General features: G+C 33.9%; 1 protein-coding gene and 1 long non-coding RNA gene across 2 annotated transcripts; both read right to left on the bottom strand.

Moving 5' to 3' along the window:
- Positions 1-1,288: 1,288 nt before the first annotated feature.
- On the bottom strand, positions 1,289-14,864 carry LOC143083271 (alpha-L-fucosidase-like). The gene is made up of 8 exons (XM_076259542.1): positions 14,384-14,864; positions 12,363-12,469; positions 10,782-10,912; positions 9,005-9,138; positions 8,480-8,577; positions 7,222-7,354; positions 5,152-5,322; positions 1,289-2,136 (listed from the first exon to the last, which is right to left on the bottom strand). Exons 1-8 carry the CDS (start codon positions 14,737-14,739, stop codon positions 1,875-1,877), a joined length of 1,392 nt encoding a protein of 463 aa, XP_076115657.1. The 5' UTR covers positions 14,740-14,864; the 3' UTR covers positions 1,289-1,874.
- Positions 14,865-20,394: 5,530 nt separating this feature from the next.
- On the bottom strand, positions 20,395-23,257 carry LOC143083277 (uncharacterized). The gene is made up of 3 exons (XR_012980610.1): positions 22,941-23,257; positions 21,637-22,074; positions 20,395-21,331 (listed from the first exon to the last, which is right to left on the bottom strand). It is a non-coding gene; the product is annotated as an uncharacterized LOC143083277 (long non-coding RNA).
- Between the last annotated feature and the right edge of the window lie 249 nt (positions 23,258-23,506).

Genomic DNA, 23,506 nt, shown 5'->3' on the forward strand with positions numbered 1-23,506 from the left:
TTGAGCCAAGGGTCCGTTTTGAAAACCGTACTTTGACCTATAATTGTTTACTTTAACAAATTGTTACTTGAACGGATAGTTGTCTCATTTGCACTTACACCACATAAGAAAGCATTTATACCACATCTTCTTATATATATATGTAAGACTCAGATCGACGTCCGGCCTCTAATCGACGTCCATTCCTCAAATCGACGTCCGTTCCTTAAATCGACGTCCAAATCTGACGTCACATTCTCAAATCGACGTCCAATATTTTTATACTCTAATCAGACGTAATGTATTGCCAAAACGTCGTCCGATTGATTGTAGTCGTCTTTAATTCATGTTCAATATCAATAAATAATAAATTACTGGACTTGATTTACACTTATACGTATACATGTTTTGTAGGGTTCTTATGACAACTAAGTTTTCAAACATTTATACATACTTTCCATATACATTTCTTCAAACTGTTACCTGAGAACATACATGAAGGCGTAACATTGAACCATAATGGTTCACTTTTATAAATTGTTATTTGGACGGAGAGTTGTCTCATTGTCACTGATACGTCTTCTTCCTATATCTACATTAATGTTTATCTTGATAAAAAGTTAATACAATTGATCCACATTATAGTGTGTGATTCCTATTCATAATAATAAATTACAAGCATGTGAATGTATGGCAATTAGTAAGCAACCCAACGACAAAGAAAACCAAGCGAAAGCTAGGAGCTTTTTCAATCTTCAAAAAGAGACAATAAATTGTAAAGATGCACAGCCAATTGTTTTGAGAATATTATAATTCGGACTCTGTAAGGTTTTTTTTCAAACAGATTTCTTGAAATTTACACGGGGAATGAAACGTAAACGCAAGAAATTGGCATTATGTTTTGCTGTTACACCACTGTGTTAGATTAAATGCGGTGCTCACTCACATGTTTAACCCCGACATATTCTGTACGGGCCTGCAGTGCATTGGTTTTTCGATGGTTTATGTCTGTCATATTTGTTTTTCGGATTTTTTTATATATAAAAGACCGTTAATTTTCTATTTTGAATTGTTTACATTATTTATGTCGTGGCCTTTAATAGCCTTTGTTGTATGGGTTTTTATCATTGTTGAAAGCCATATGGTTAATAATTGCTCACTTTCATTTTATTTGAAATCTTGTGTATAGTTTCGAAATTCTCTCTGCAAATCATACCAATCTCTAAAATTTATATAAAAATTGATATCACAACCTTTTTACATCCTTAGTCTAGTATGTATTAATTTGGAAGAAAAAAAACAACACACATTTCTTTTTAAATAGATTTTATTTGTCTCACATAATTAATATGTTTAAAGGTTTAAATGTTTCAGCTGCCATCGGTTCACTTCTGTTTTTAAGTTTGTGTCCAAAACGGACGTTGATTAGATAGACATAAAATTGGCCGTCGATTTGGAATGTTATTTCATTGTGACGTCAGATTTGGACGTCGATTTGAGGAACGGCCGTCGATTAGAGACTGGACGTCGATCTGAGTCTTACATAGCAGTCTATATATAAACTCAGTAGAATATTGAACCTAAGCATTAAATAAAACATCATTCCATTCTCAATTTTATCATAATAATAAATCTTCATTAATAGACAGATTATGATAGTCAATTGTCATACATATATTCAAATTAGAAAAACAAAGTCTTAGTAGGCTACATAGAGAACATTATGATGAATATTATACTTGTAAAAATCAAAACAAAAAAACTTTGAAAATATGAAAGTAATACAAAACGAAAACTGTACAAAACATCGCAGCAATTGTTTACTTTTAAAGAATTTGAGTTTACAATATAGCTGTACAAAGTTTTGAAAAATTTATTGACATTCCAGATTAGAATTAACTTATCAGTCCTGATATCCTGATTACCCATGCCTCTTTATTAGGTAACATATTTATAGGTATTGCTGGTATAGTAACATTAATGCCTCCATATTCGTTTGGTTTCCATGAGAAATTGCCATCATAACCTAACATGTTGATAACAGTTGTAGTTGATGTCTTAATTGAGGACCCAAGGACTAACGTGTTGTTGTATTTTGGCCAGGATACCATAATTGCATACACGTAGACATCTGATCCAATCTCTTTGGACGTGTACCTGTAAAATAAAATTTAGAATGTTAATGGGGATTGTGTCAAAGAGACAACAACCCAACTTTAGAGCAGACAACAGCCTAAGGCCACCAATGGGTCTTCAATGCAGCAAGAACTTTCCGCACCGGAGGCGCCATTATGCTGGCCCTTAATCAAATATATATACGAGTTCAGTGATAATTGACTTCATACTAAACTCCGAATTATACATAAGAAATTAAATTAAAAATCATACAAGACTAAAAAAGGCCAGAGGCTCCTGACTTGGGACAGGTGCATAAATGCAGTGGGGTTAAACATGTTTTTTTCTGATCTCAACCCTCCCCTTATACCCTATAGCTCTAACCAATGTAGAAAAACAAACGCACAACAGTACGTACGCATAGTAAAACTCAGTTTAAGAGTAAGTCCGAGTAAAAGTATATATATTTCCTTTTGTTCATAATACTTTCAAGCTTTCAACTATCAATTCAAATATCATCCCAATTATAGCGTTGTTTGTGATGACGCAACTCAAGGCAACGTATTACAGTTGCAACGTAACGTATAACAATTATAAAGGCAGTGGCTATTTGACTTGCACCGGCAAAATAGCAAATTTGCTATTTAGCCGGCACTGATTAAATTGTATCTCAATAATCTCACTGGCATTAAAATGTAAGAATAATAATTAAATAGAATGAAATTCAAAACAGTGTAGCTGTGGCCATTGATTGACACATTAAATTCATCCATTGACTGGGACAATTGACGTGAACGTTTGTCTGTAACAACCACTGTTCACGACGTACCTACGATAGACATTGAAACTGTGGGGTCACCAAAGGTTTCTTAACGCCTCTAATTATAAAATAATTCGAAAAATTAATCAGGAATAACCTTTATGTTTTGATTTATATAATATATTTAAATTAAAACATCGTGTTATTTCTGAATAATTTTTCGAATTACTTTATTTATGTGTTGAGAACCTTTGGTGACCCCATAGTTTAAGTGTCTTTAAAAAGTACATAGTGAGCAGTGGTCGTTACATACAAACGTTCACCTAAATTTTCCCAGTCAATGAATGAATTTAATGTGTCAATCAATGGCCACAGCTACACTGTTTTGAATTTCATTCTATCAATTTTTTTATTCAAAACCTTTTGTTACTGTTGTTCGTATACTGAACACTTAACCTTCTTATCTAAAAAAAATTTTATATACACATACACATGGAAAATTTGAAAAAAATTAAAATATGGTGAATCTATTAAGAATAGAAGTGAAGTAATAAGATAAATTTAAAAGTAAAAAATACAAATATGATAATAGTCCCTTTGTGGCTATACTACATTCTGGAAACTAGTATACTCTTTTCATTTACGGAACCAGCATTGTGATTGTGTTGCCGATGCAATGGCAGAATGGACTTGGCTTTCAGTACCATGAGAAGACTTGAGAAATACAATTATAATCAAGCGATTATCTGGCTTGGTCTTTTGAACATAAACCGTGAAAAAATAAAAATTTCATCAGACACATTTTTTTTCAGTATAAGAAAGGAAAGGAAATGGTCCTTGATTTTTATAATTATATATGAGAATTAAAAGTTGAAAAAAAAGATTAAAACATAAAAATGTAATTGTATTTATTTTTGTATTTTCTCATTTAAAAAATATCATGTAAGTTACACAGACGCTGTTCCTTATTAATCTAGCTCAACCCAATACACATTAGAAATTTGTTTTCTCTAATTATTTTTTTTTCAAGTTTATTTATCATATACAGTTGTATTGAGTTTCAAAAGTTGATTTTTAACTGCTGAAAATATGATTTTTGTGAGGTCATGTTAAGCCCCAGGAAATTGTGAGAATGCAGGATTTTTCACAATTAACACCAAGCAAGCAACTATTAATTTTGTCTTTCATGTCTGTTTTATGATGTATTTTTGCATAACACTATTTTTATCACTGGCAGGATATTTAAACCATAGATTTTACACAGATTTGAAAATCAACTTTTTAATAAATATTTTAGAAAAAAATATATTTAATAATGTATTTACAAATGTGTGTTCATGCTTTTAATCAATATTATGAAGTTATAAATTATTTATTTATGAAAATCTTTTATTTTTGAGTGTACTGTATTTTTATTAATGCTTGATATTGTGATAAAATTATTTTAAATTATTATTAAGCTTTTTTATTCTCTACTAATCACATCAATGAACAGTTTTATTCAGTGCCGGCTAATTAGCAAGTTTGCTATTTTGCCGGTGCCGGTCAAATAGCCACTGCCAATTATAAATCAATCGATTTGAAAAAGCAATTTGCCACAGGTATTTTGCCTTTATGTTTTTGGTTTTATAGGATTAGCGTTGATTAGTTTATAGAATACATTTGTGATGGAACTGGTATAGCTATGATTTTGTCTATTTCATGATTCCTAAAGACCAAAATGAAACGTACATACATGTATAAGCTGAGATTATGAATTACTATAACGTAGTCATACATAACTTAATCTCATAGTGTACTAGTCAAGTACTAGTACCTGTACAAAGGCAAGGGCAAGTGCACGTTAATTTCTGTGCCATTTGGTTTCGTGTGGAGATCTGTATCATTGGCAATCATACCACATCTTCTTTTTTTAGTGTGTTTTACTGTTTTGTATACAAAAGACATTTGTAAAGGGTGATGCATAAGCATGTAAAACTTTAATACATCTACGCTTGTTGTCGGTACTAACTCGGGCAATCTGAACGATATGTTATTCGTTCTTCGTTTTAGTTTGACATTGTTTACACGTTTTATTTCTCAGAGAGTTTGGCGATGGTGGTTAATGGTTTTTTTTTTTGGTCTGTTGGTATGTCCAATATTTTGATAAATTGTTGTTCTTTTTTTTTCTATTGTTATTGAAATAACATATACAAATATGATAGCATATAAATGTACATTGTTAAAAGAACTAATACCAAATTGATACCATAGTGCGCATGTACGGAAGTGTTTCAAGGGGTAGCTAAATTTCTTACCAAACGTCGCCATTCACAGTGTCGTTTTGGTACAACCATGGTCTAGAACCATAAATAGCTTCTCCATTGACTTCAAGCCATGCACCAAGTTTTAACAAATAGTCCTGATATAGTGGACTGATTGTCCCTTCTTTGGTTATTCCGACATTAATCAGTATATTTCCATTACAACTGTAAAAAACATATATAGGTATGATAAAATTTCTTACAGTTCAAATAATAGTATTTTTCATGAAAACTCATTGCATGGAAAAGTGTCTTGATTGTCACTGTAAGGGAAGGTTAATCGACTTAGAATAATATGTTCAAAGGGTTCTATCATATGTAAAACAAAATCTAGCATTGATAAATTGAAAGTGTTAAACCTAGCAGACTAGCAGTGGTTGCCTAAAGTGTTAAACCTAAGAGACAAGCAGTGGTTGCCTAAAAGATTTAACCCTACAGACAAGCAGTGGTTGTCTGTAGTGTTAAACCTGACAGACAAGCAGTGGTTGCCTAAAAGATTTAACCCTACAGACAAGCAGTGGTTGTCTGTAGTGTTAAACCTGACAGACAAGCAGTGGTTGCCTAAAGTGTGAAACCTGACAGACCAGCAGTAGCTGCCTAATGTGTACAACTTGATAGACTAGCAATAGTTACCTTATGTGTTGAACCTGACCGACTAGCAATAGTTGTCTTATGTGTTGAACCTGACAGACTAGCAGTGGTTGTTGAACCTTACAGACTAGCAATGGTAACATTATGTGTTGAACTTGACAGATTAGCAACGGTTACATTGTGTTTTGAACCTGACAGATTAGCAATGTGTGCTGAACCTGACAGACTAGCAATGTGTGTTGAATCTGACAGACTAACAGTGGGTGTTGAACCTGACAGACTAGCAATGGTTCCCTTGTGTGTTGAACCTGACAGACTAGCAATGGTAACATTATGTGTTGAACTTGACAGACTAGCAACGGTTACATTGTGTGTTGTACCTGATAGACTAGCAATGGTAACATTATGTGTTGAACTTGACAGACTAGCAACGGTTACATTGTGTGTTGTACCTGACAGACTAGCAATGGTAACATTATGTGTTGAACTTGACAGACTAGCAACGGTTACATTGTGTGTTGAACCTGACAGACTAGCAATGGTTCCCTTATGTGTTGAACCTTACAGACTAGCAATGGTTGCCTTATTTGTTGAACCTGACAGACTAGCAATAGTTACCTTATGTGTTGAACCTGACAGACAAGCAATAGTTGCCGTATGTGTTGAACCTGACAGACTAGCAATTGTTGCCTAAAGTGTTTAACCTGACAGACTAGCAGTAGTTGCTATATATGTGTAAAACCCGAAATACTAGCGAATACGAATACGAATACTTTATTTCTCATAAAACTACAATTACATAGTTATAGAGAACACACATAAACATAACTATAAGGTACAATTTTTACAAGCATGTGTGAACAATACAATGAAATTAACTTGGAGGACTGACTTTTACATTTATAGCTTTGATAATTTTACATAGTTTTTCTAATATTACAATATTACATGAATTAAACAGTTGATTACATTTATAGATATTAGGGTTTGACCAACAGTATGTAGGTAAAAATTTCTTTCTTTCAAACATAAAAGATCCACAATTCATAATGTAACGGTACTCGTCACCAATGTCGTTTTAGTTAGCAATGGTTGCCTTGTGTGTAAAACCTGACATACTAGCAGTGGTTAATTTTTGTGTAAAACCTGACCGACTAGCAGTGGTTGCTTTATGTGTAAAACCTGACGGACTAGCAGTGGTTGCCTTGTGTGTAAAACCTGACAGACTAGCAGTGGTTGACTTGTGTATATAACCTGACATACATGACTGTACTTGCAGTGGTTGCCTAAAATGTTAAACTTGATATACTAGCAATGGTTGCCTAAAGTGTAAAACCTGACACAATAGCAGTGGTTGCCTTAAGTCTAAAACTTGATCAACTAGCAGTGGTTGCTTGACGTGTTAAGGACTATGTAGTGCAAGTTGAAAACTGGTAATTAGCTTAAAAATATATATATATGAAAAAAACGCACCTGACAGTTTGAGCGACCTGTGTCAAAAGCTCATTCATAGTAAAATAGTCCGAAAGTTTAGAGTTCCTCCTGTATCCAGCAGAATGTTTATCTATTGTCATCACGTTCTCCCATTTTCTCTTATGTAGTACCTCTGTGAAAAATAGGTGAAATACAACATAAGTTTTTCTCGTTTCTCGTTAATACTTATAGATTAGACCGTTGGTTTTCCCGTTTAAATGATTTTACACAAGTAATTTATGAGGCCCTTTAAAGCATGCTGTTAGGTGTGAGCCAAGGCTCCGTGTTAAATACCGTATTTTGACCTATAATGGTTTACTTTAAAGTTTATAAAATGTGACTAAGATGGAGACTTGTGTCATTGGCACTCATATCACATCTTCTCATCTATTAGTTTTTAGAATTGAACTTTTAGTATCAGGTGCCTTAAATTTCACAAATGTTTCTATTGTTACGAAAACTAAGAAACGAATGTATGCATTAAAGTGTAAAAATGCGTCCACGGGTACCCCTGATAAGTATTACGTGATAAATTTAGAGTATAATCTAATGTGGAGTATAATCTAATGTGGCGTAATACCAAGATTTCAGGAAATGGGACCGGTGTGTTATAAGATACGTATACATAACCAATGGATAAAAACGAATTAAACAAGATAGTTATACTCGGAGTTATAACCCTTGGTTACGTTTATATCCTATGTTAAAAGATTTAACCAAAAGATTAACAAACAGGTCCTAATGTTCACATCCTTTTACATTATTAATGTAGGGAACTTATAATAACATAAGAAAACATCTTTATATGTATACCTACATATTGTATTATGACATTGGGTATAAGGCATTGTATTCGTGTGCTGTTTTGTTTGTATACTTTGTTATTTACGTGAATCATGATCCTATTAGTACATACTCCTTGTCATTGATCTCCATTGGGGGATCTTTTAATTGGGTGAATAAAACGTTTTATTTTGACCTATACAATACGTTTAATTGAATTTCATATCGCGCAAATTACCAATTTATTTGTGTTCAGGAAGACGTTTAATCCTAGTTAGTCTCAATTTTTTAAAAATACATAATTGTCAACGTGCACGATGCTGCCAACATCATTGTCGTTATAAACTCAATAATATCCTCAATCTTGCGAAATTTGCTGAGTTAGATAATTTACCACCAAACCATCGATAAGATAGAAACTAATCATTTTAACCTAGACAGTCCCACTGGCTAATTATTAAAATCAAATACTTACTTGGATTAAATTTGTCTCCGCAATTAACAAATCCGCCATGTTTGCATTTGTCATTGAAACCCCATCTATCATTGGTCACAACATAGTCTTTAACTGGACTACAATAATATAATATAAAACATTGAAACCCTATCTATCATTGGTCATAACGTAGTCTTTAACTGGACTACAATATTATTTAATATTAAAGTATATTAGTATGCATTAATAATTTTACTTTTATTTCTTTTGTATATCTTTATGTGTCATCTTTAATTAACCCTTGTTGAGATTAAAGTAAGCATACGGTTGTGACAATAAAAGGTAGAATCATAATCAGTAACCCGTTTGGTTCACTCCGGAGATTAGACAGATTCATATTAAACAATACGTTCGGGATAAGACAGGTTGTTCACGGATTTTTACATGATTAAATGTATGAGCGTTAGAGCGTGGTTTCCAACTGTTAATGTTCTAATGATACCATACAAGTCACTGGCAAGTAAGACACCGTTTACTTAGTTTTTTGTTCAGTATACTTTGTACCTGTCATTATAGAGCCAAGCAAGAAAGTTTGTGGAGTTCCAGTAAGTGTCATTAGCAACCCAATCACCATCTGACCATATGATTTCCGGTTTGTACTTATTGACAATCTCATACAGTTCTGGCATTGTTTTAGCCTACAAAAAATGATAATTAATTGATTAGTCAGACTTCCTTCTCTCACTTCAAAATGTGTAGATATGGGACTGTAAAAATAATATAAAGAATGGCTTCTTTTGTTCAGTAGATTTAAATATTTTCGAACACTAATAGCTAGGATCGATTCCAGGATAATAACGTAAAATTATACAAAATGGTTATGTTTGAAATGAAAGAAAACGAATGAACAAATCAATGAACCAACAATGATGGAAAATTCATTGATCCTGATCGTTACATCGTATTATCGTCTGTGTTTACCGCGTAGTATACACCAGATTGTTGTTCATTATTGCAAGTTCGGGATAAACAGATTTAATTTTTCTTACCAAATTATTCAGCATAACTTCAAAAAAATATAAATATAAAAATGAGGAGGTTGTCAATGCAATAACTTTCAACAAGTGGTACAATTATTTCAATTCTGATTAGGACAATTAAGGTAATTGTATATGTCCGATAAGTACAAATGTATAAGACTAGTGTAAAAGCGTTAGTGTAGACTCTTCCATGAACCTCCCTTGTTTGTTTGTAAAGAAGCAAACGGCTGGCACTGATTTTTCAGAGGGAGGAGTTTGAACAGCCAGCATGAACGGTTGTCGTATCTAGGTCAAATATGTCAATTTCCATTTGTAACACATTACAGTCATAATAAATCAAGTCAATATACGCATTTGCAAAAAATTTTTATTGGAATTAGAGCATGGGTTTGTTCGCAAAGCGAAAGAAGCACGTCGTATTAGAATGAAGTAATAGTAATCATATAAGCCATTGTATGGACTTCAACATTGAAAAATTATTGTGTTTCATATATAAGATCCTGACATGAAAAACAATTCAAAGGATATTAAAACCAATGATTATTACAATGATACGTAGTCCTTAAAACTAACTGGACTATTATAGTATTGGACTAAAGAGCGGCCCGACTAGTGAACCTCTGCCTGGCATAGAAGTCGTAAAACTTTCTAGTTAGTTTTTTCTGATCATACTCCAAAATTAACAAACCAAAATGCTGGATTTTATGTTTCGAGCATGACCTCTGTGCTCCAAGCACTATAAAGCAAAGTGTTACGACTTCAACCCCTGGACTTTATGGCTGCCTACAAAACAGGTAAGCATGTACTTCATTTGTTAACGATGCATTCTTTGAAGCAGAATTTAAAGTTAAAAACGAACTCTTTTGGCATTTGGTTGTGATGATGACGTGATGTTGCACAATTGTAGCAGGTTAGGTGCGGGTGGAGCGTTGAAACATATGGTAGCTCCTCAACATTCTATATATAAAATAAAATTGAGAATGGAAATGGGGAAATGTGCCAAAGAGACAACAACCCGACCATATGCCTGTCCAAAGTCACGTGCCTGTCTATCTCCATTTTTTCGTTTACTGTCAGTCTTGAATCAGACCTTTGTGTTTTTTTGTCTGAATTAATACATATATAAAATAGTGAAAACATGTTTCTATGTCATTCCTATATGAAAGAAGATATGTTCATACCTAGAAAGCTGAGACTACTATAACACATAGTGTTATAGAAGTCTCAGCTAGAAAGTGACCCTTTGTCTAAACGACCTAGCGTTCAATGGTGCAGACTGTTTAAGAAGAAGAAAAACTTACAGCAACAAACTTTTGGGTTTTGAAATCATTTGCCTTATCTTCCAAATAAAGTCGATTAAACCACTCAAACAAGGAATGGTAGAGTCCAAAATGGAGGTCTGTATTCTCCCTAATAGCGTCTGCAAGCTCACCTTAAATGAAAGAAATTGCACATAAATTAGAATAATATAATTTCGGATGTAACACGACTTGTGATTAGAAAGTTGTATGTTAAAGCTCATAGATATAATGTTTTCATGTGACCGTCAGATCAACAACGGTTTTCCCCATTGATTTTCTCCTTAAACAAGAATGGGTCCAAAGTACATGGGTGTCCCACTTGCCCTATCATTTTCCATGTGCTATGAACCGTGAAATGGGGTAAAAAAAATCTAATTTGGCATTAAAATTAGAAAAAATAAAACATGTCAAAGGGAACATTTGTATTAAGTTTCAAGTTGATTGGCCTTTAGCTTCATCAAATACTACCTTCACCAAAAACTTTAACCTGTAGTGGGATAGACGGACGAACGGCCGGACGCACAGACCAGAAAACATAATGCTCTCTACTATCGTAGGTGGGACATAAACATGATTTTTTAAATAGTTAAATTGTAAGTAATGATTGTAATCTTTTTTTTTTTTTTTGTTTCATTTGAATTAAACTCCAAACTATGGTGACCCGCTACGTGGGTATTTTCAGTGGGTATTACATTTAAGATTTTACTTCTTCTGCATACACAGACCAAATATTAGTCATTCCTCAAATATATTAATGTAATTATAGTTTCACTTCAAGTTTATTGTTGGCACCGTAAATCGGTTGGTTATAAATTAAACTGGTTTCACAGTCACCTTTTTTAATAATAAATTACAAGTAATTTATAACAACATCAAACAAGACGAGACCTCTCTTACGTAATAGGTACATGTGTATGTTTTAAAAGGACAATAATTCATTCTTAAGTGTTTGCCGGTTTATACATGAAAATTGTTAAATCTATGATCAAAAAGTATAGTTACTGTACCTTTTTTATGATTATACAAAACAAATGATTGATTGATATGTGCTGAATGTTCAGTGGCAAATATTTCATGCGTGTTTGAAACGAGAGGAAATTAACCGGCAATGAATACAAAAGCTATGTCCTATAAACGAGGCCGTTCGGGTTAAAGGTCAAGGGAAGTTGGACTGTCACTGGAATATTTTTGGTATATTGGATAGGTACAGAAAATTTACGGATCCCTCAACTGGTTTTACAAGTGATTTTATTGTACAGAAAGCGTGAAATTCTCTACTCGAGGCATCGTACTCAATGTCGCCTTTCTGATCGAACGTGGCTACATACTTATACATATACATATTGAACAGTCAAACGGACTACTATTTTGCAAGGGTAATAAATTAATTTGTTATGTATCTCTGCTTATATTGATTTGAGCGGGAGAGCAAGTCGTCTGTTTTTGTGTAATTATTTGAAACGGCTTCTGTTTTTTTGCAAGAAGACATGATACGTTCATGCTGTTCTAGTTCGTGGACTGACACTTAATACCATCCCTTTCTGGATCATTATTCCTTTTTAGTTATAAGAAAACATTTACCAACAATATCTCTTTTTGGGCCGACATCCATACTGTTCCAATTCCAGGAAAAGTTGGAAGGCCACATGGTAAAACCTTCATGATGCTTGGCCGTTAATACTACATACCTGTAAATAAATATGAAAAAGATATCATGTAAACATGTAAATCAACTAGATTTAACAAGAGTGCATACGCTGAAATGTCTCGCCTTCTTTACTAATCATTGATAGCATGTTGATAGTCCTAAATATAAAGCTTTTAAATCATTACAACTGCCACATAAACTAAACATTTACCAAGAAAACAAAACATTGACCAATGAACCATGAAAATGAGGTCAAAGTCAGATGAACCATGTCAGACAGGCATAAACAGCTAACAATTCATCCATACAACAAATAAAGTTGACCTATTGCTTATAGTTTAAGAAAAACAGACCAAAACACAAAAATTTGAGCACTGAACCGTGACAATGAGGTCAAGTTCAAATAAAACCTGCGCGACTGACATATAGATCATAGAATATTTCCATACACCAAGTATAGTTGACCTATTGCATATAATATTAAAAAAAGACCAAAACTCAAAAACTTAACTTCGACCACTGAACCATGAAAATGAGTTCAATGTCAAATGACACCTGCCAGCTAGACATGTACACCTTACAATCATTTCATACACCAAATATATTAGACTTATTACATACAGTATAAGAAAAACAGACCAAAACACAAAAACATAACTATAACCACTGAACCATAAAAATGAGGTCAAGGTCAGATGACACCCACCAGTTGGAAATGTACACATTACGGTCCTTCCATACACCGAATATACAAGACCTATTGCTTATAGTATCTCAGACCACCAAAACTTATCATCCTTGTTCACTGATCCATGAAATGAGGCCTAGGTCAAGTGAAAGCTGTCTGACGGGCATGAGGACCTTGCAAGGTACGCACACGCCAAATATAATATTAACTTTTTTTCAAGTAGTCACTGAACCATGAAAATGAGGACAAGGTTATTGGGCATGTGATTGACGGAAACTTCATAACATGAGGCATCCATATACAAAGTATGAAGCATCCAGGTCTTCAACCTTCTAAAATATCAAACTTTTAAGAAGTTAGCTAACGCCGCCATGTCACTATCCCTATGTCGAGCTTTCTGGGACAAAAGTCGCAGGCTCGACAAAAACAACGGGTACTTTAGCTCTAAACACTACACCACGGCTCTCTACCTTAATTAATTGTGTCCAACGCAAAAGAGAATACAAATTTCAGAAACACAAAATGCTTAAACTTTTTTTTTATGCAACTCGATTCTGTCGCACTTAAAACTTGTTAAGGTGTACATTATGTCTATACCCTTTGAAATGTTGACTTAGTCGAAACGTGGCCATTAAAAAAAAATATTTACAACCTGAATGTTTGTTTATGAAATTACAATTTATATAGAAGTATTTGAATATGTTCGGAAAACGGTTAATATAATGATTTCAATAACGGTCGGTTAAAGAGCTCACCAGAGCTCATGTTTGCTTGTTATTATGTATATATATATATGCCGACTCTTAATAAAATTTACTTAGTACTTACTTACTTAAAGGTCTAACGATTTTATGAATTATGCAAGCCAGTTAAAATATAAGAACATCAATATCTACTTTTATACAATGCAGACGACGACAGGCAATGCATGTGTATACATCATGTACATTGTATCATAGATGAAGTGTTACATCTATGATTGTATATAGTATTCTAAAAACTGAAGTTCATTTCTAAATTTAAAATATTTAAGCATATAGTATGTACAAAATATAGATTTGCAATAACTTAAAATCTTGAACCTGATCCTAAGGTCATTGTTTAGTTTGACGACTGGTCTCTTTGCGCTTTGAAATATCAAATTACTTGTTTTGAACATACATGTACATGTAATAGTATGTCATTTGGGGGAGTTCATTGACTTTTTAAAAAGACGTAGTTCTTACGTTCCCTTTACATATATATATAAATATACAATGTACTTACTTAGCTCCAGATAGTTTCAACAAGTTCGCCCATTCTTTTGCATCGAAAAACTCTGCTGTTAATTGTGGTGCAAAGTCTGCGTAAGTAAAATCTGGTCGATAATTCTCTTTCATGAATTTCATTAGAATAGGACTTTTCCATCCTAACCACTGCTCCACGAACCATTCGGATAAGATCGAAGGAACTGAAAACACTCCATAATGAATAAGAATGCCGATCTTGGAATCATCGAACCAGCCAGGTACAGGCCTTGAATCTATGGACTCCCAATTAGGTTCATATCTTATACATGAAATACCTGCGATTAAAACGAACAGTAATAGAAAAGTCATAAAACACCCAATGCGTAGATGCATTTTTAAATGTTGACAATCAATCCACTATGAGATTTCGCTATTGAAACAGCCACACTTCTCCGTGTGTGGAAAATCGAAATATGAATATTTTCTGTGTCAGGACAATGAAAAATCTACCATGTAAACAACTAATAATAGCTCAAGTCACATGAATAGAACTCAATAATAAAACCAAAAATCAGTTAAGCATGAAAAACATTTAAATCGTAAAATTACCTTCTTCGACTGTAATTTATAAAATCAATGAAAACATCAGGTAAATTTGAAACTATGCTGTGCGACTTGGACTGCTCAATCGCGTATTATGCACGTATATAAAATATTGAATATATTTTACAATACATTTCATTTACAGTACGCGTGCGTAGTTGAAGAAAGAAGAAATACAAGCGATAGCCTTTCAAAAAGTGCTATATTCGACTCTTAGCTGATGAAAATGGAAAGTGCTCTCGCTTTGTAGATTAATTCATTTACTAGAATAGCCACGTGCATCAATCAACAAATTTTACCACACACGTGAGGTCACACGTTATGAAGTAGTATCGTTTAACGTTGTTGTTTACTCCAGAAGATTCGTCTATAATTTTATAGATAAAAGTTACCTGTGTAAAATCTAATTGCTAAAAAAGAGACGACAAATCCGATACTCTAGGGATTGAAGGACATTTACTAGGTTTGGATTGTTCTAACCAATCAATAAATTTTGATTATTCACGTCTCGTAATATCTTCCAATCAGGTAGCAAGAAAAATTCACGCCCTAAGTGTCCATCGTTCAATTCTTAATATCGACTCCTAGGAGTCGATAATAAACAATAAATCATTTAACAAACAATATATGATTATTGGGAAACAATAAATGATTGCTTACTTAACTTAACTTAAAAGCAAACAGTCAGTATTTGTTTTTCTAGTAAACATAGTAAAGGGAGCTACCATTTGATTTTAAATAGGGGGATGGGCTAGGGTGAAATTTTAAACGAAAGGGAGAACAGGAGTTTTGAGTTAAAAAAAAAAAGATGATCATGAATGAGACACTTTTGGAAAAAAGGCAGAATGACAATTTTTGAAAAAAAAATAATATAAAAAAGGCAAGAGTGAAAAATAAAGAGACAGGACAGAGATTACAGCTAAAAAAAGCAGCACATTTTTTTTCATCCTAGCCCACCCCTATGAAAATCAAATGGTAGCCCCCTAAACAAACACTCAATTACTACTACTTTAAAAATTCAGCTACTTTTCATAAATTAAAACCATGTTCCATTAATAAAATATTTTGGACTGCGTAAAGACACTAGCTGCGACAAGTTATTCAACTCCAATCGTTACTTCTTGTAAAAAGTCCGTTTTCAGAGACAAATAGGCTTTGAAAAGTCTATCATCTCTTCACGATAAGCATGTTGTTGTTCTAGCGAACAAGGCTTCAAATGATATTGTCTTTGTATGTAAATCGTACTACTACATATTTGAGTGTCTTGTAAAAGAATTATGAATAAATGAGCACTCAGGTAATCTAACATACAAAAACATATTTGACAAGGATGAGATTTTGGCGAATCATACGTCCTTCGTGGCTTAAAGGCAACATTACGTAACGGTTCAACAGCATTTCGGAGGACCTTGTTTGTATTGGATCCTTAATCTTCACAAAATAACGTACACACAAGGGTTCATATCCATGTTAAACGAAAGAATTGTCCGCAGTGAAAGAGGGTCTTCAAAAATACTGTTTACTTGTGTAGTGGTATTAACCATATTAAACTTCTGAATAAATTAAAATATCGATCTTTCTCTGAAATTCTATCAAAACTTTTGATTTTTCAACCCTGTATACAACCATTCCCCATATGAAGTTGAAAAATCGTTTACGAGAATTAATCCACAATGCTTTTCAACATAAAAAATCTTGTCTTTCCTTTTTCCTTAGATTGTTTTATAGTGATTGGTATTATAACACAATGTTGACTGCTACATGTATATCCTTATTTTTGATATGTTTACCCTTTGTCTGGTTTGTTTTTTGTTTTTGTTTGTTCACACATCGTTGTAAATATAATGGAATTGTATGCGACTGTCAGTGAGAGGTTTAGCTAGCTATACAAACCGGGTTTAATCAACCATTGTCTACAGAAGACATTGCCTGTTCCAAGTCATGAATATGACAGTCGTTACTCATTCGTTTGATGTGTTTGATCTTTTGATTTTGCCATTTGATTAAGAACTTTCCATTTAGAATTTTCCTCCGAGATCGGTATTTTTGTTATTTAGGTAAACTTAGTTGTTGTTTGTTTATGTAATGTATACGTGTTCATCGGTTCTCGTTTTTTTATATAGATTAGACCGTTGGTTTTCCCGTTTGAATGGTTTTACTCTAGTAATGTTTGGGCCCTTTATAGCTTGTTGTTCGATGTGAGCCAAGGCTCCGTGTTGAAGGCCGTACATTGACCTAGTATAATGATTTACTTTTATAAATTGTTATTTGGATGGAGAGTTGTCTCATTGACACTCACACCACATCTTCCTATATCTATTATATTGATTATATAGCCTGATATTTCTCTACACGAGACCAAGGATCTAAAGATCCTGTTCTTATACCGGGTCTGGCTGTTTATTTATACATCCCATACAATCAAACGGACTACAATGTACATGCACATATGGAAAGGCTTGTTTCCGTTTGTTTTTTTTTTTTTTTTTTTTTGTTTTTTTTTTTTTTTTTTTTATAAACTAGTTGAACCGATTAATCATCATTCCAAAACTTATTCTTTTACAGAAATATTAATGCCTAAACGCTATTTAGTTAAATGTAGAAAACTTATACTTTTTAAAATTTGTAATTTTGTTAGAGAGAATCGTCTTGGTTAGGTCTTTATAGAAAGATACTGACTATCGGTGTTAGTTTTAACGACGGATGCAACGATTGGGAATGGATTTCGTAGTGCTCCGTAGTTTTACGAGAGTTTGTATTGCTTAATTTGTAGTTTTCTCTGAAATTAAATATATCTTTTACTATTATTTTACAGTTGTTTGTCTTGTCGATTTGTTTTTGTCACTGTGTTGTCTATTTTCCTTTGACTAGTGGCTTCCGATTTTCCCTAAGTATCACCGCGATCCCTATTCAAGGTACAATGTAAGAATTTGACCTCGGTGTTCAAGTGGTGTAAGTAGTGATATACACTGTATTACTAGCTTGTAAAAATTGAGACTGGCATTTTGAAACCCGCAGGTGCGTTTGTCACTTAATAGTTAACTTTCCATTTCTGTGTAGCAACATCCCAGTGGCACCTGCATATGGAGTATATTTGTCTGAATTGATACGTTACTCTAGAGCTAGCTCAAAGTACGTTGATTTTGTTGAACGAGACATACTACTTTCTCAAAAGTTGCTAAGACAGGGCTATGAATCAATCAAATTAAGGTCATCACTCAAGAAATTTTAAGGTCACCATCATGAGCTGATTGGCCATTATGTCAAAAGTGTGTCAGAAATCATATCTGATATTCTTCCTCAGTCATAATAACATTCCATCATTACCGAACTGAACAAAGAAATAACACGACGAGTGCCGTATACGGTGCAGGAAATGCTTACCCTGATTTCACTCCCGGCTTTTAGTGGAGTTCGTGTTGTTTGAGACTTACTGCAAGATAAATGCATGCTTACACATATTTGTGTAGCGTTTGATTATTTTGACCTGTCATTGAAATCAAAATAAATTGTAAAAATTTTACTGTCACCGAAAGCATGTTTCCCGCCTAGGCTATAGTAGATTGCGGCTCCTGTGCCCTAAATGGGTCTAAATAAGGGAAAAGTCAAATAATTATTGATAAAACAAACTATGAATAGTACCGCAAAAGGCATGCATCTAAAGCGAGCATGTCCTGTATAAACTAGAAAAAAATTTCGAGACAAATATTCAAATTAACTTTAACCCGCTATGTACAAGTCTATGACAAATGTGCCCGTCGATGATATGTATTTCGTTTGCCACTGGACGTTAATCAGTCATACAAGTCCGGTCTGTGTTTATGTTACTTGTTTTCTGCATCGATCTGATGAGTTAAGCCCTTTTTAGATATAATTTTTATAAAATAATAGTTTATTCGTATGTTATGCTGTTTTAGGTTAGTGAAGGGTTTGGAACCCACACACATGTTTAATCCCGCCACATTCTGTATGTGCCTGTCTCTAATCAGGTTTGGAACCCACACACATGTTTAATCCCGCCACATTCTGTATGTGCCTGTCTCTAATCAGGTTTGGAACCCACACACATGTTTAATCCCGCCACATTCTGTGTGTGTGTGTCTCTAATCAGGTTTGGAACCCACACACATGTTTAATCCCGCCACATTCTGTATGTGCCTGTCTCTAATCAGGTTTGGAACCCACACACATGTTTAATCCCGCCACATTCTGTATGTGCCTGTCTCTAATCAGGTTTGGAACCCACACACATGTTTAATCCCACCACATTCTGTATGTGCCTGTCTCTAATCAGGTTTGGAACCCACACACATGTTTAATCCCGCCACATTCTGTATGTGCCTGTCTCTAATCAGGTTTGGAACCCACACACATGTTTAATCCCGCCACATTCTGTATGTGCCTGTCTCTAATCAGGTTTGGAACCCACACACATGTTTAATCCCGCCACATTCTGTATGTGCCTGTCTCTAATCAGGTTTGGAACCCACACACATGTTTAATCCCGCCACATTCTGTATGTGTCTGTCTCTAATCAGGTTTGGAACCCACACACATGTTTAATCCCGCCACATTCTGTATGTGCCTGTCTCTAATCAGGTTTGGAACCCACACACATGTTTAATCCCGCCACATTCTGTATGTGTCTGTCTCTAATCAGGTTTGGAACCCACACACATGTTTAATCCCGCCACATTCTGTATGTGTCTGTCTCTAATCAGGTTTGGAACCCACACACATGTTTAATCCCGCCACATTCTGTATGTGCCTGTCTCTTATCAGGAGCCGGTAATTCAGTTGTTGTTCGTTTGTTGCTGTATATCATATTTGCTTCTTTGTTTATTGTATCGTTCATACATCAGACCATTAGTATTCTTGTTTAAATGTTTTTTGTTCGAATGGTTTTACTTTTGTCATATTAAATCCTGTATAATTACAGACTGTGCAATAAGGATTTTGCTATTTGTGGAAGGCCGTCATGTGACCTACATTGTGTATCTGTCAACTCTTATATCATTTGGTCTGTGGTTGAGAGTTGTGTCATTTGCAATCATATCACATCTTCTTGTGTAAATCCATCATTCATCACTATAACTGTTTTTAATCATTTGATCTAATTATATTATTATGATGATGTACTTGCAAATATGTTGCTAATACCAATCAAAGTACTGGAGAACTGAACATCGGATGACATAGTGATGGTCTCAGAAAAAAAATAATATCTTTAGACCTGAGAGTAAGGTTACGGTATATACTAGATAACATTATCTTTTTTACTGAGACAAGTTCCTGTGTGGATGATGAATATATGACCGGAATAATATCCGCGTGTTTATACATTTTTGTACGAAATTCGTTTGGTAATCAGTGAAAAGCGGTAATATAACACCGGTACAGTATAATCTCTCAAGGTCACATCCGATGTAAAAATTACAAACGATATTTGTGAATTACATATTATTTAATTTATTTTAAAGTTGTGGTTATAATCGGAAAATAATAATAACTCGTAAAATGTTATCAAAAACATAACATGAATGAGTGAGTTAAGCCGTGAACAACATTTTGCTATATATAGATGGAAAAAACTGAATAAAATAGATACATGTAAATATGGTATTATAATGTGTAACACACCTTTACTAAATCTGTCGAATTAACTTTAACGGTCTCGTTTCAATTTTACGACTCCAGATGCTCTTTAATCAATTATCCTCGATGCCAAATTAATTGAAAATATATTCAAATTGAAACACTTGAAAACAAAACATGCTATTTAAGTTTCTTAAACATATGTATTTATAGTGGATTGGGAAACAAGTTATTGCAACTTATATTAGTCCCTTTCCACTTGGCGGAAAGTTTCTTTGTTGTTATTACTCCTATTCGTACGACCCAACAAGGTTCCAAGTGAAACGACCGAGGTTTGTAACTTAAAAACTGGAGAAGGCAACAGTGACGATGAATGTTAACTACTCTAATACAAGATGATACTTACTCATTAAAATTCAAAGTAAATTTTACATACTAATAATAGGTTTATATACAATACTGGTGTTGTGGATAGCTTTTGAATGAAATCATTTCTTCGATAGATCAAAGTGTACACATGGGTTGGCATTATCTACCTCCCCTTTTATGAGATTCAGTAATCTTTCAAGATCTTGGAAGTCATCGACGGCAAATAAGTGGTCAATAATTGGTTTACTGACATACGATGCAAGTTCTCTTTTGCCTTCGAGTGTAAAATCGCCAATCATTAATCCAAATACATCTGCTTTAGCGTGCAACGTTGGTAATACGGTTGAAATTGATCTTCCGCAGTTGGATTTTCCATCAGATACAATTAAAACTTCATGTTTGGTTCCTTGACGCGCACCTGAAACGACAATTTATGTACACTTGTATAGAATTGAAAAGCAAAGTTTTATTAACATAAAATGTTCATAGAAACAAATTTTAGGTGAATAACTATAATTCTTTAAACAAAATTAAACAGAAATATGTTATATCCACCGCCACCCCCACCCCCCCCACCCCCCCCCCCCCCAACCCCCACCCCACCCCACCCCACACACACAAACTAATAAATTTAAATGTTTACTGTGATATACACTGATAAAAAGTGTGTTTATTTGTTCGGATTTTTTTACCTGCAGGACATGTAACTGGGTGTATTCTTACCTTTAGACGATGTAAACATTTGTATTGCCTTATAAAAGGCATCTCCGGTACAGGTCATTCCATTTTGATATGGTACTGCCTGTATTGCTGCTTTGAGTTCTGCTATGCCATGCTTGTCATCAAAATCAAATTCTTCAACTGCGTTAGTAGAAAACTGAATAAGTGCAGCTCGGTTATAGCCATTGAGTCTTATCGAATTGAAGGGATCTGGTACAGGGCATAACAGACCTATAAGTTCACCTGTTTGTCGTTTTGCAATTTCATAGCTACTAGAACCTATGCTACCAGACGAATCAATGATTATCAATAAATCTCTAAACAGACCAATCGGATCGGATCTTTTAACCATTCTTCGATGAGACGAATGAGGTTTCAGATTTCTCTGCAGAAAACCGGTGATGACTTGAGTGGCTGTTGCTTGAACAGTAGGTTTCTGTGCTGAAATTGATATTTATTATAATTATGCAATATGTAATCATACATTGTATATGTAAACGTTCATAAACTAGAGTTAATCAACTTATTTTGAGTCATTTGTATTTATCGTACGTATACTATAGTAAATGGAAATCATATGTTAATGAACTTTTTGTTTTACAAGGATAAACGCAATAATTTAAATGTATGTATTACACGATATATTCAATGTACATGTAGATGTGCATATATGCATTAACTAATTGCATGTGCTATTTTGTTTCAAAAGTTTCACAATCTTTATGAAACTTAATGATAGATGTCGACTTTAACACATGTCTTTTACTTTTTTTCCCCATATGTCATTTATACAGAAAAAAAGGTAAGCTGTGGTGTAGTGGTTAGTGCATCGGACTACTAACTCAAAGGTTCCTGGTTCGATTCCCGTTCCGGGATGAAAATTTCAGGGACTCAATTTTCGGCTCTCCCTTGACACCATTAGCGAGTATGGTCTTGAGGAAACGATGATAGTCCGTCGGAAAGGGATGATAAATGACTGACCCGTGTTAGGAGAGAGCCATATCTCTTGCACATAAAAGACACCCTTGTAGATTTAAAAATAAAAAGAGCAGTCTAATGCCGCTACAAGGCAGCACTCGCACCCGCAAAGTGGAAAGGGATTAATAGAAGCTGCAAAACTTGTTTCCCAATCCACTATACATAAATAGTTGTATGTTTAAACTGAAAAACTAATTTAAATAAAGTTAAATGAAAATGCAATGATTTTCACAATTCATTAATCATTATTGCACATGATATATAAAGTGTTGTGGAAATATGCATAACAATTGATGAAATCATTATAAATGATTTTACTTGTAACTTACAAGTGATCTCTGTAATTTCCGTATCATTAGGACATGGCTTGCCACCGTTGTCAGGATACCTAAGAATGACCCTTTCTTTACGCCGTTCTCCAAACCCGTAAACATCGCTCCACTCGCTCCATGGCGACATAAGACAGTCAACTTTTTTATTGTTAAAGATAAAACTTTGACAAGAACCACACGTAAACGCCAAAATTATAAAAATCTGCCTAAAACAATTCATCATGAATTCGCTGTCTAAAAATTAATACTTTGCAAATGTGTTCACTTATATCCAAACGCGTACATGTATTCCCCAAAAATGTTTGATACATACAAAGCATTAAAAAAATTATACTTTTATACTAATCCGCTTTCCGCGAACCTTGAATAGGCAACAAAATAACAACTTTTGAGGTGTGTTTTAATATAACAAACGAAGTAACACATATATTGTTTTTGTGAGTCGTATTTTCTACATAGGAAAGCATTAGGGTTGGGTTCTGTTTGTTTCTGCTTTAATTTCCTCATATGTCTATGTAGACATGTACGGGGTCGACATGCATTTTTAGCAGCCAAAACATGAT

Source organism: Mytilus galloprovincialis, chromosome 7 (assembly GCF_965363235.1).
Source record: "Mytilus galloprovincialis chromosome 7, xbMytGall1.hap1.1, whole genome shotgun sequence".
Classification (NCBI taxonomy): Eukaryota; Metazoa; Mollusca; class Bivalvia; order Mytilida; family Mytilidae; genus Mytilus; species Mytilus galloprovincialis.

What these genes read in the sequence shown, in the direction of transcription:
- LOC143083271 (XM_076259542.1), bottom strand. Translation starts at nt 14,739, where the DNA reads ATGCATCTACGCATTGGGTGTTTTATGACTTTTCTATTACTGTTCGTT. An exon ending in GCTTGGCTCTATAATGACAG is followed by an intron (nt 8,578 to 9,004) that starts GTACAAAGTATA and finishes ATATTATTGTAG; the next exon opens with TCCAGTTAAAGACTATGTTG. An exon ending in CGGAGACAAATTTAATCCAA is followed by an intron (nt 7,355 to 8,479) that starts GTAAGTATTTGA and finishes TATTTTTCACAG; the next exon opens with AGGTACTACATAAGAGAAAA.